This window comes from Artibeus jamaicensis, unplaced genomic scaffold, assembly GCF_021234435.1.
Source record: "Artibeus jamaicensis isolate MK-2021 breed Jamaican fruit bat unplaced genomic scaffold, CSHL_Jam_final scaffold_1964, whole genome shotgun sequence".
Classification (NCBI taxonomy): domain Eukaryota; kingdom Metazoa; phylum Chordata; class Mammalia; order Chiroptera; family Phyllostomidae; genus Artibeus; species Artibeus jamaicensis.
Window position 1 is genome coordinate 71,870,502 of NW_026522030.1, and position 14,088 is coordinate 71,884,589.

General features: G+C 38.5%; 1 protein-coding gene across 1 annotated transcript in view; it reads left to right on the top strand.

Moving 5' to 3' along the window:
* Positions 1-14,088, top strand: part of ZNF169 (zinc finger protein 169) — a 79,243-nt gene that overhangs the window by 22,712 nt on the left and 42,443 nt on the right. The window contains 1 exon segment of the mRNA XM_053656558.1: positions 2,671-2,758. Coding sequence (XP_053512533.1) covers positions 2,726-2,758 — 33 coding nt within the window. The 5' untranslated portion in view covers positions 2,671-2,725.

The following is a 14,088-nucleotide window of genomic DNA, read 5'->3' on the forward strand; positions in this document are numbered from 1 at the left end:
ACCACAGAGCGGGGCAGAATTCTTACTTGTGTGGGGCTATTGTTTCCCCTCAAGCTGCTGTGGCTGGATGGGTGGGAAAGAGTGGTCTGCCTGAGCAAGATGGCTGCTACCATATGGGAGATGACTCAGCACCAGGATCCCAGCGTCTACTCTCAGTTCTCTCCCAAGAGCTTCTGTCCCCAATCTCTCCTTAGGTGTCTTTAGTTCACTCTGCACCCCCCTTTTCCCAGATCCCAGGGTAAGTGGCTGCAAATGAAAATTTGTGTGTTGACCCTTTAAACAGCTCTTTGCATCTCAAGCTGTCCGTGTCTGGCAGAGAGAAATCCTGCTGCTTTTTGCGACTGGATGTTATCTGTGTACTTTTTTGGTCTCTGGTGCTCTAGGCTGGGTTTCCAAGCTTAGGGTTTAGACCTCACACTTCTCTGGATCCACTCAGCCAGTGCTTCACCTGCCATCTTTGGCCACCCAGCCAACCCTTTTGCATCTCCACCCTCAGTCAGGATGTGCTGAAGGTTATTCTTCTTTCTCTCTGAAGTTATAAGGCTTCTCTCTTGCTATTGTTCAGTTGTTTGTTGTGAGTAATTTCTCCACAATTTAGTTGTAATTCCAGATTGGTCATGGGAGGAGGTCATCTTTGATCTCCCTTGTCTTGTTTCTGATGTTAGCAGAACAGCGTCAAATTTTCCTTATTAAATATGTTATTAGCTATAGACTTTGCACTCTTTATTTAAGCATAGCCACAATTATTTGCAGACGGTATCGGCACAGCCCATTCTTACCCTAAGCCTAATAAAGTTAATATTGATTATTTAATGCCATTTAATATATAGTTCATGTTTATATTTCCATGATTGCCTCAAAAATGTCTAAACAAACGTTCATATGTACATGTGATTAATATGTCTTTTAAGTCTCCTTTGATTCAATAAGAGTGTTTGTATGCTATAGTTTATACTTTTTTTTCTCCCTTCCAGTTCTCTGTGATCTTAACTTGCTGAAGGCTTTACATTTTAAGAAAATTACCCTTCGGTATTCAACTGCATTTTTGACTCATTTTCTCTATATTTAGATTATCATAATCACACCAAACAATATTTGACGCAGTCACCAGCTCACAGTGTCCGTGGCTTCATGGATGAGATATGAGACAAATTCTACTGAGTCCTGTGGAGAAAAAGGGACCTCATGGCTACTCTCTCAAGAGGGGAGTGCCTCAGAGTGTCTTGGCCACCTTCTGAAGGGGAGAGCACGCTGACCCTTGCATAGACAGGCTTTTATTGGGTTTAATTTATGCAGGAATACAGGTACAGCTCATTAATCATTGTCAGTCAGTGAGGATCAAACAGTAGATAGCATACAAAGAACTATGAGGGCTTCTTCTGAGTCAGGGTCTATCAGCTAAAAGGCTACAAAACTTTACGAAACAAACTCATTTCCTGCTTGGGCTTTTATCATTTAACTAAGAGCATTCTTAGCAAAACAGACTTCACAGGATTGTACATATCCTTTCTCAGGCCTGAGCACCCTGGGAGCCCGCCCTTTCCAGCACAGGGCTGCACCGCTCTCTGTCATTGTTTTAGGCTTAAATCAGGCAGAAGAGGCAAGATAGCCAAGGAATTAGGAGAAATGAGGACTTAGGCTTCATCAAAGCTGAGGGGTGAGGGTCCATCACCCCCTTTCTCCATAGCCCCCCAAGTCCTTCCCTGGGGCCTCCAAATGATCGTGCCTGTCTTAGGTGGTTCCCCCCTTAGGGAATCTTACCCATCGTTGGCTAACTGATCAAGCACTGGTGGCCAGTTATGGATGAAGGAGCAGAAGCAGTGCTCCTGCCAGGGAGATAAGCTTTGTCTCCTTAGTGGCTCATGGTCCAAAGGTCGCTCATTCAGCCTTAAGCATGGGGGGGGGGGGGTTACAGCTCCTGAAACCAGGCAGGGTGGATCCCAACAAATATTCACAATAATTCTCTAACATCATTTAATACCCATTTCATATTGTACTATCCTTCACAGGCCCCAAAATGTTCATTTGTGCAAACAAAGCCTATAGATGACAGCTGAAGAATGTTTTATCTCTTAAGTAGTTTTGCATTAAGAAAACTCTCCCCTCTTAAAAATTTCTTTATGAAATTAACTTGTTGAAGACTTGGGTCATATGCTAACTGCCCATTCTTAAATTTCAAGATATGTTTAAATTTTTGGTAACCTAACCTCAGCTACATAAGTGAAGAGAAGGTTGAAACCAGTTATGGCTTCTGCCCTACTCAAAGTTTCCCCCAAAACCTACATTCTGCACAGCCTGTAAGTGCTCTTTCTGTTTTGAGATTCCTGGGCCTTGTCCTTTGGCCTCAGGACAGAATTAGATGGGGAACTTCTGTTTTTACTATGATAGGTCACTTTATTTCTGAATGTGAGTGGTCATCTGTGGCCATTTTTAATAGAGTCCACACAGTAACAATGTCTCACTAGCTGCTGGGTGCTTCATTTTCCAACCAGACATTGGGGCTGAGCCCTCTCCTGGCCCAGCTATAGGGGCCTTATTTACAGGACACTGATTAAGAATGAGCTACTCTGATGCTCTACTACCTGCCTTGCATACCTCCCCTGACTGCTGCTGAACTAGGATGCTAGGTAAAAGGGTACTCCTCCTTATTTCTCTCCTTTTTTTCCCCAGCTCTGCTTGTGCAACTTGACTCTTCTCTAGGAAGAGCAATCAGCAGACCAGGAATATGGCTCCAGGGCTCCTGACAACTATTGATGAGGTGAGTCCTGAGATCTTTTTAGCTCCTGCAGGATGGACCCCTTGCCTTTTCTTTGTCCTAATACCTTGCTGGTATTAGGCCATATCTGGCCCCGACCTTGGGGATGTGACCCATCTTACCTGGATCCTTTTCTTAGACTCTTCTGCTTCATTCATGCTCATGCATTCACTAAGTAGAAAACTGTGATTGCAATTAAATTACAATCCACTGAGCTACACTAGCCAGGGCTACGCAGTTAAATTACAAATACAGAACATTTGTGCTTACATGCCTAGCAATTTCCAGGGCCTGATAAAGTGGAGGAAAGTTTTCGAGTGTGGAACTGAATGTACACCCCACCCCTGCCACAATGGAGTTGGCAAGTTGAAGAGCTGAGGGAAGGCATTCTTGTTGAAATGGGGCAGGAAGCGTAGTGTGTCTCAGTCTGGGTGACTGGCAGGCTATCCCTCACCCTGTGGGAAGCTTGGAGCTGCTAGTGGCCTTTGGTCACATCAGTTTTCTCTGTGTAGAGTTAAGGGTGCTGAACTGCTGTCACTTGACACTCTTGGATAGATTTAGTGTGACTGGCCCTGTGCTTTATGTTGAAATGAGTTTTCCACTTAAAAACTGGAAGATTACAACTAAAGGTCTGGATTGCCAACTTCTCTGAGAATAGATTATTTCTCACTGTTGTACATTCATGCTCTTGGCAGATGACAAATGGCTGGAGCCAAAAAGTGTCTCCATAGTGCAGTCACACTATTGTGCTCCTTGGCCCCAAAGCTGAGGTGGCTGCTTCACTCATTACTTACCTGGACCCTGGAGGCTTTGCCTTCATCCCCTCTGAGGCTGGATGGAGACAATTGAGGCAGACTCCTGAAAGCCATGCTGAGGGATATGGACTTGAACTTGAAGTAAACTAGGCTTTGAAGGATTTCGAGAAGGAGTTTGCCATGTTGAAATCAAGAATTTGGAAATAAATACTAATTAATTGAGTATATATCTTAATAGAAAGATTTTCTAATTTCTAAGACTAGGGAGGATGAGAGCTTGTCATTATTTAGCGCAGTTGACATTTACTGACCAACCTAACAGTGCCTGGTGGGGCATTTCTGTTCTGATTATGTTAGTTACATAAAAATAGTATCAACTGTGCTAATTCAGATTTGTATTGACTGTTCTATAAATATATCAAAGGTAGATTTTTTTCTGCAAGAACATCTGAACTTGATCTATATATATTATTAATTATGCTATTACAGTTGTCCCAATTTTTCCTCTTTGTGCCCCACCAACTAGTACCCACCAAACCCTCAGGCAAATTCTCCAACCCTAGTTCTTGTCCATGGGTCATGCATATAAGTTCTTTGGTTTCTCCATTTCCTATACTGTTCTTACATTCTCTGGTCTATTCTGAGCCTATCAATTTGTACTTCTTAAACCCTGCACCTGTCACCCATTCTCACCCTTCCCCCTCTCAGCTAATAACCCTTCAAATGATCTCCATATCTATGATTCTGTTTCTGTTCTGCTTCTTTGCTTAGCGTAAGATTCAATTGATAGTTGTGAATTTATTGCCATTTTAATGTTCATAGTTTTGATCTTCTTTTCCTTAAATAAGTTCCTTTAACATTTCATGTAAAAATTGCTTGGTGATGATGAACTCCTTTAGCTTTACCTTTTCTAGGAAGCACTTTATCTGCCCTTTGATTCTAAATGATAGCTTTGCTGGATAGAGTGATCTTGAATGTAGGTCCTTGCCTTTCATGACTTGGAATACTTCTTGCCAGTGCCTTCTTTCCTGTAATGTCTCTTTTGAGAAATCAGCTGACAGTCATAGGGGAACTCCTTTGTAGGTTATTATCTTCTTTTTTCTTGCTTCTTCTTTTCTCTCTTTTTCTTTATTTTAACCTTTGGTATTTTAATTGTGATGTGTCTTGGCATGGTCTTTGTGTCCATCTTGTTTGGGACTTTCTGTGCTTCCTGGACTTGTATGTATATTTACTTCACCAAATCAGGGAAGTTTTCTTTCATTATTTTTTTCAAGTAAGTTTTTGGTTTCTTACTCTTTTTCTTCTCTTTCTACCACCCCTATGATTTCAATGTTGGCATGTTTTAGGTTGTCTCAGAGGCTCCTTAGCCTATTCTCATATTTTAAATTCTTTTTATTTCTTGCTGTTCTGATTGAATGTTTTTTCTTCCTTATGTTCTAAGTCATTGTTTGGATTCTTGGCTTCATCTACTCCACTGTTGATTCCCTGTAATTTTTTCTTTATTTCACTTACGTTTCACTTATGTAACATTCATTTCTGCCTGGGTCTTTTTTTATGTTGGTGAAGTATCCACTGAATTCCTTGAGCATCCTAATAACCCATGTTTTGAATTCTGCATCTGATAGATTGCTTATCTGCATTTAATTTAGTTCTTTTTTTTTGGAGTTCTCATGTGTTCTTTCATTTGGACCATATTTCTTTGTCTCCTCATTTTGGCAGCCTCCCTGTGTTTGTTTCTATGTATTAGGCAGAGATGCTTTGACTCTATCGTGTAGCCTAATGTAGAAAAGTACACTTACAAGTTGTATGGGCAGGGTCTAAGGTAATGGCCAGGGTGGGGCAACCAGGTTGATGGATTTTCCCATATGGTGTTGCTGCTCTATGACTCTGTGTTGGGGAGGTCTCAGAGAAGTAACTATGGCCACTGCCTGGCCTCCAGGGTTTTGTCCAAGAGGAAGCTGTTCCCTAGCACTTGCCCTGATGCCAGACACTTTAGTTTCTCACTGTATACCACTGAGCCTCTCCAGCTGCTGCCCCAGTGCTGGAGCCCAGAGGGAGTGAGTCTGCATAAGTTGTAAGTCCCTTCCTGGCCCTTTAAGTGGAGACTCCTGAGAATCCCTTAGGTTCTTCCTCCACCCCAACCCCCACTGGTTTTTACAGTCAGAACTTATGTGGACTTATTGTCCTGGCACTGGAACCGTGGGGTGGGTGGTCTGCTGTGGGGCTGGGATCCCTCCCACTCCCAAGATTTCCTTCCCAATTTTTATCCACCACACATAGGTGTGGGGCCACCCATTCCACATGTCTGCCCCTCCTATCCATCTGGATGAGTATGACTTCTTTAATTCCTTGGTTGTTGGACTTCATACAGCTTGATTTCTGATGATTCTAGGTGATAGTTGTTTTTATATTTTAGTTGTAATTTTTGCTATGGTTTTGTGAGGAGGCAAGCTGTGGTTACCTAGGCCTCCATCTTGAGTAGCAGTCCTAAACTTGATGTTAATACTGGGCTCATATGGTAGATATTTGTTTGTTACTGTATAAGTTAAAAATGATTGGTTTTGATATTATTAGATGTCATTGAGAGCTGTGTCCCTCAATTACCAAACCGTTTATATTTTCAAGAAAAATGGATATGTGATGCATACAAATCAGAATGTTCCCTAACATAATAGGGAAAGCTTTCCTTTTGTGTGTTTCACTTTATTATATATGGTATTACTAGAGAACTATTATTGCCCAAAATGGAATTCTGTACCAGCTCACTTTTTCCATCCTTATTCTGACACTTCTTGTGGGATCTTTAGCATATCCTGAACTTAATTCTCTCTTTGACCAACATCTCTCCATATACATTTTTTCCTTTGATTCACTTCCTTATGGAAAACTCATGCTTGAACTTTAGCATCTGAGTGTCTTAGTTTTTGAAGATGAAGTTTCCATGCCTTGAAGACTGTCAGGCATTCAACATACTTGTTTCCTAAAGGGACTATAATAAATCTTAACTTATTTTGAAAGAATGAAAGAACAAAAGGGTTTGTTTTGCTGTTGGTTATTTGAGGCATAGAACGTACATATTTTAGGATTCTTTAAATAGCATTTCCAGATACTTTGTTTAGTGTCAGATCTGAATTATATAGAATAATGTGAACCATACATACAACATGACACTTAGGCATTTCTGCTAAGGGCTTTTGCATTGGAGCAGAAATTGGGATATTGTATTTGTACCTATTATCCCTTCAGATTTTTCTAGCATACACTTACTAACTTCTCCAGCCTCTACCCATTACACAGTGCCAAAGATACTCCCATATTTCTAGATATTTGTTACAGCAGTATCCTACTCTCAGAACCAAAATGTGTATTAGTCTGCTCGGGCTGCCATAACAAAAATATCAAACTTGTGGCTTAAACAACAGAATTTATTTATCATAGTTTTCAAAGCTGGGAAATATAAGGTCAAGGTGCCAACTGATTTGGTTCCTGGTGAGGGCTCTTTTCGTGGCTTGCAGATGGCTATCTTTCTGTTGTGTGCCCACATGACAGACACAGAGAGTGAATGAGCTCTGGTGTCTTCCTCTTACAAGGCACCACCTTCTATAGGGCCCCACCTTTGTGACCTTACTTAATCTTACTTCCTTGAAAGCCAGTAGAACCCCATAAATATCATGAGTGTGGGAAAATCGTTAGTCAAAATTCACAACAGGCATCAGAGAATCCACAATTGAAAATTTATAGGAATACAGAGACCCCTATAAATACAGTGAATGTGAAACTCTGAATACAAAATCAACATGCAAAAGTCAGTTGTGTTTCTGTACATTCCCAGTGAACTAACCAAGCAAAAATTTTTTTCAAACAAAATTTTTTTTAAATTCTATTTATAATAGCATCAAAAGAATAAAATACTCAACAGTGCATTTATAGAAAGAAGCAAAAGACTTATTTACTAAAACATATAAAATATTGCTGAAATTAAAGATAACCTAAATATGGAAAGACTTCCCATGCTTATGGATTGGAAGACAATATTGCTAAGGTGACAATACTAAATGAAAGTGATCTGTAGATTCAATATAATCCCCATTTGTGTAAAAAAATATTTAGAGATATATTTGGAATCTCACAGGACCCAGAATAGCCAAAAACAGTTGAAAAATAAAAAGAAAAATTGAAGGATTCACACTGCCTTATTTCAATACTTAGTGCCAAGTGACAGTGGGAAACCTGTTATGTTGCTGTCAGGATAAAAATAAAGATCAGTGGAATAGAATTGAGAACTTAGGGGAAAAAAAGCATCACATATGTACATGGTCAATTGATTTTTGTGCCCAAACCATGCAATTGGAAAAGAACAGTCCATACAGGTGGTGCTTGGACAACTGGATGTCCACAGCTAATAGAATACACTTGAGATTGCTGACACAAGAATCATTCAAATCTGTAGAGAATTTTTGTGAGTTTATTTGAGCCTAACTGAGGACAATTGCCAGGAAGCAATATCTCAAGTGATTGAGAAAATGCTCTGGAAAATGGCAGTTTTGCACCTTACTTTACACATTACAGTAAAAGAGAACATGTAAGTTGTTTACATGAAATGCATCGGTGATATGTTAGGGAGGTATATTAGGGGAGTGGGGGACCTTTGTGATCGGATAAAAAGTAAAATGATAAACACATGCTTTTTTTACATAGGTGGGTACAGATAGTGAACAGTCAACAATTAACACAATAACAATAACAATAACAATGAGGGGATTTGTGGCCACCCTCTGGTTCCATGCCTGTGCTTGAGGGGTCTGGAAAAAGGAAATTATTTTGACATTCCAAAAGTATGCAAAAAAGACAATAGACAAGCTCAATTAAGGCAAAGACTAACTTTTATCAGGGAAGATTGAGCCTAGGGCATGACTACTGGCCATAAACTGCTTTTAGTTGATAAGTTTTAATTTCAGACCACCCTTTGTGGGTTACATTAGGTCTCTGAGTTTGTAAGGCCACCATGCAGGCCTCCCCTGAGTTTGTCACATTAGTAAGTGACTCCTTTTCTTCCACAAGTGGAACATTAGAAAGCCTTAGCAAAGAAATAGAAGTTATAATGAATAAGTATATGGAAATTTCATAACTGATGAGTACAATAAAAAGCTCAGTAGATGAGCTTACTAGCAGATTAGAGGTAGCAGGAATCATTGAACTAGATGATAGAACAACATAAATTATCCAATCTGAACAACAGGGAAAAAATATACTGGAAAAAATTAACAGAGTCTCAAAACCTATGGGAGTATAACAAAATATCTAACATTTGTGCTTGTAGTTCTGGAGAAGAAGTGAAGGACAGGTTTGAAAAAGTGTTAGGAAAATCAATAGCTGCAAACTTCCCAAATTTGGCGAGAGATATAACCTACAGGTCTATAAAACCAAGTTTTGACAAACATGATAAATTTACTGAAGTCTATGCCAAGACTCATTTTTCCTTTTTTTAAAAAAGGAATTTATTGGGATGACCTTGGTTCACAAAACCATGCAGATTTCAAGTATACAACTCAATAAAACACCATCTGCACACTGCATCATGTACTCGTAGCCCTAAGCAAAGTCTTTTTTCTGTCCCCATTCCCCACCTTGCCCACTCCACCTAATCCCCGTCTCCTTTTCCCTGTGGGTATCACCACATTGTTATCTGTGGTGACGTCTGGTGGAGTGGAAGGAAGTCCTAGAGGAGAGCTTAGGTGCCCAGGACTTCATCCAAGCCTGTACCTTGAGAACCTACAAAACTAAGAGCAAAAGGCAGAAATCAATGAAATTGAAAATAAAAATGGAGAAAAAGTGAAATAAAAGCTGCTTCTTTGAAAACAACATTGACAAACATCTAGCAAAATGACTCAGAAAAAAGAAAATACATATGAATTACCAGTATCAAGAATGAAACAAGGGATATTACTACAACTCTGTAGCCATCAAAAAATAGCAACCCATTTGCAAATTTGGAAACTTAGATGAAATAAACTTATTTTTTGAGTAACAAAAACTACCTTAACTTGCCATATGAAATAATTGGAACAGCCCTATAACTTTTAAGAAACACCAGTTTGTAGTTTAAAAACTCTCAAGAAGAAATCTGTATGCCCAGGTGATTTTACTGTCGATTTCACCACTGCTACATGATTTCTTCCAGAAAATAAAAGAGAAGGGAACACTTTCCAGTTCGCTTTATGGGGAAGGTATTATATGGATAACCAAAGCAGACAGGGACAACAGAAAAATAAACTAGAGATCAACATGTCTCTTGGACATAGAAACTAAAATCCTTAAATTATCAACAAATAGAATTCAGCAATATATAAAAGTAACTATACACCATTACTAAGTACCATTTATTCCAGGGATACAAGTCTGGATCCATATTTGAAACTCAGTTAATGTAATCCATCATATTAATAGACTAAAGAAGAACCACATGATTACATCACTTAATGCAGTAAAAGCATTTGACAAAATTCAACCATTTGTGGAAAAAAAACAAAACATCGCAGTATAGTAGAAACAGATGGCAACTCCTCTGTTAGGTATGGACATCTACAAACAATCTATAGCTAACATTATTCTTGTTTATTGCTAACATTTATGTAACAAATTACTATTTTAACTTTTTTAGTGTATAGCAGGTCCTTGAAAAATGTGTTTTTGTTCAATATTTTGTTACAATGATGAGATACTATAGGAACTTAACCCTTGTTTATTTCAATTAGTCTATGGTAAATTGGTTTCATTATATATCATTTTGCTTAAATTCACAGAACCTATGGATAATGGTAAGTGAGAAATTACTATACAATTCAGTTGCATTAAGTACATTCACTGTGCTGTACGACTATCACCATTCTTCATTTCCAGAACTTTTTCATCTTCCCAAACTGAAGTCTATTCATTAAACATTAACTCCCCATTTTCCATTCTCCCCAGCTACTGGTAACCTCTATTTTACTTGGTCTCTCTAAGTTTGCCTATTCTAGGTACCTTTTATAAGTGGAAGCAAACAATATTTGTTCTTTGTGACTGGCTTTTCTCACTTAACTAAATGTTTTCAAGGCTAATGCATGATGTAGCATGAATCAGAATCTCTTTCCTTTTTAAGGCTGAATCATATACAATTGTATATCTTACATTCACTCTATTCATTCAGAGACATTTGGGTCATTTCCACCTTTGAGCTAATATGAATGACACTGTTACCGACATTGGTGTACAACTGCTTGTTTGAGTCCCTGCTTTCAGTTCTTCACTGGATCCTATGGTAAATTGAGTATTTAACTTTTTGAGGAACTGCCCAACTCTTTTTCATAGAGACTACAATTTTATTTTTCTCACTAGCAATGCACAAAGGTTGCAGTTTCACAGTCTGCCAGTTGTTCTTTTCTGTTTCTTGGATAGTAGATATCCTAAGCAGTGTGATGTGGAATCTCAGTATTCTTAATGCTGTGAGACATAGTACTTTACTCTTTATATCAAGAACAAGGCAAAGATGTCTGCTCTTACCACTCTTATTCATTATTGTGCTAGAAGTACTACAGTAAAGGCAAGAAGATGAAATAAAATGCGTATAGATTCTAAGAGAATAATATACCTGTCCCTATATGCAGATGCCAGGATTGTCAGTGTAGAAAATCTCAAGGAACCTAGGAGAAAAAAATACTCTGAGTGCTGATAAGTCAGTACAGCCAGGTAGCAGGATTCAAGATAAAACATGCAAACAATTGTATTTCTGTATCATAGCAATGAACATACGGTCACTGAAACTAAAAATACAATACCATTAAAATCACAAAAAAAGAGAGAGAAGAAATTCTTAATAAAACATACATAGGATTTGTATGCTGAAACCACCCAAATGCTAATGAAAGAAATCAAAGAACTTCTCAATAAATGGAGAGACGTATCAGTGAGTTCATGGATTTTTTCCAGCATTTTTTTAAACATGTGTCAAGGGTTTTATTCAACTCATTAATTAATGTTGGAAACAGCAAAATGTTAAAGCTGATTTTAAAAGGATTTAAGAAGCAGGGATTATGTAGCCTTTTTAACAAGAAAGGTGGAATAAAATTGCTATTTGGACACAAAACTGGTTAATTCTCTCTAACTTAATTATTGTTCAAGTACAGTTTTCTATCTTTTACACCCATCCCAGCCCACCCCCTCAGTGCTCCCCACCTCCCTCTCATTCCCCCCCTCCCACCTTAGTTTTTGTCTATGTGTCCTTTATACTTGTTCCTGTGAATCCTTCCCCTTTTCCCCTGAAATTTTCTCTCCTCTCCCCTCGGGTTCCTATCAGCCTGTTCTCTATTTCAGTGACTTTGGTCATATTTTGCTTGCTTGTTTGTTTTGTTGTTTAGCTTCCTGTTAAAGGTGAGATCATATGTTTTTGTCTTTTACCACCTGGCTTATTTCACTCAGCATAGTGCTTTCCAGTTCCATCCAAGCTGTTTTAAAGGGTAATAGTTTCTTCTTTCTTTATGCTGCATAGAATTCCATTGTGTAAATGTACCATCGTTTGTTTTTTTTTAAGATTTTATTTATTTATCTTTAGAGAGGAAGGGAAGGAGAGAAGGAGAGAAATATCAATGTATGGTTGCCTCTTGTGAGTCCCCTGCTGAGAACTGACCTGCAACCCAGGCATGTGCCCTGACTGGGAATCGAACCGCGATCATGTAGTTCACAGGCTTGTGCTCAATCCACTGAACTACACCAGCCAGGGCAGTTTTTTGATCCACTCATTTACTGATGGGCACCTAGGTTGCTTCCAACTCTTGGATATTGTAAATTGTGCTGCTATGAACATTGGTGTGCATAGGTTCTGTTGATTGGTGTTTCAGGGTTCTTAGGATATAATCCTAGCAGTGGAATTGCTGGGACAAAAGGAAGGTCCATTTTTAGTTTTCTGAGAAAATTCCATAGTGTTTTCCATAATGGTTGTACCAGTCTGCAATTCCACCAACAGTGAACTAGGGTCCCCTTTTCCCTACAACCTCTCCAACATTTGTTGTTTGTTGCTTTGTTTATGATGGCCATTCTGACCAGTGTAAAGTGGTATCTCATTGTGGTTTTCATTTGCATCTCGTTGATAGCTAGCGACATTGAGCATATTTTCATGTGTCTCTGGATCCTCTGTATGTCCTCCTTGGAGAAGTGTCTGTTCAAGTCCTTTTCCCATTTTTTAATGGGGTTGCTTGTCTTCTTAGAGTGGAGTCTTGTGAGTTCTTTGTATATTTTGGAGATTAAACCTTTGTCTGAGGTATCATTGGCAAATATGTTTTCCCATACAGTTGGTTCTCTTTTTATATTAATACTGTTTTCTTTAGCCATGCAGAAGGTTTTTATTTTGATGAGATCCCATTTGTTTATTCTTTCCTTTATGTCCCTTGCTCTAGGGGACATATCAGTAAAAATGTTGCTGCATGAAATATCTGAGATTTTCCTGCTAATGTTCTCCTCTAAAATTTTAATGGTGTCATGGCTTATATTTAAGTCCTTTATCCACCTTGAATTTATTTTTGTGTATGGTGTAAGTTGCTCAAGTTTCATTTTTTTGTACATACCTGTCCAGTTCTCCCAATACCATTTGTTGAAGAGGCTATTTTTAGTCCATTTTATGTTACTGCCCCCTTTGTAGAATATTAATTGCCCATAGAGACTTGGGCTTATTTCTGGGCTCTCTGTTCTCTTCCATTGGTCTATGTGCCTGTTTTTATACCAGTACCAGGCTGTTTTGGTTACAGTGGCCTTGTACTACAGTTTGCTATCAGGTATTGTGATCCCTCCTACTTTGTTCTTCTTTCTCAAAATTGCAGCTGCTATTAGGGGTTGTTTATGGTGCCATATAAATTTTTGAAGTATTTGTTCTCTGGGAAGTATGTCATTGGTACTTTAATAGGTATTGCATTGAATCTGTAAATTGCTTTGGGTAGTAAGGACATTTTGATGATGTTAATTCTTCCAATCCATGAACATGGTATATGTTTCCATTTGTTTATGTCTTCCTTGATTTCTTTCTTCAATATTGTGTAGTTTTATGTATACATGTCTTTTACCTCCTTGGTTAGGTTTATTCCTAGGTATTTTATTTTTATTTTTGCTATATCAGATGGGATTCTTTTCTTGATTTCTGCTTCTGCTGTTTCATTGTTGGTATACAAAAATGCCTTTGATTTATGGATATTGACTTTGTATCTCGCTGTTTTGCTAAATTTATTTATTACATCAAGCAGTTTTTTGGTAGAGTCTATAGGATTTTCCATGTACACTATCATGTCATCTGCAAAAAATGACAGTTTTGTTTCCTCCTTTCCAATTTGGATGCCTTTTATTTCCTTTTCTTGTCTGAATGCTGTGGCTAAAACTTCCAATACTATATTGAATAGAAGTGGTGAAAGTGGACAACCCTGTCTCCTCCTGATCTTAGCGGAAAGGATTTTAGATTTTGCCCATTGAGTATGATATTGGCTGTAGGTCTCTCATACATGGCCTTTATTATATTGAGGAATGCTCACTCTATTCCCAGTTTGCTGAGTGTTTTTA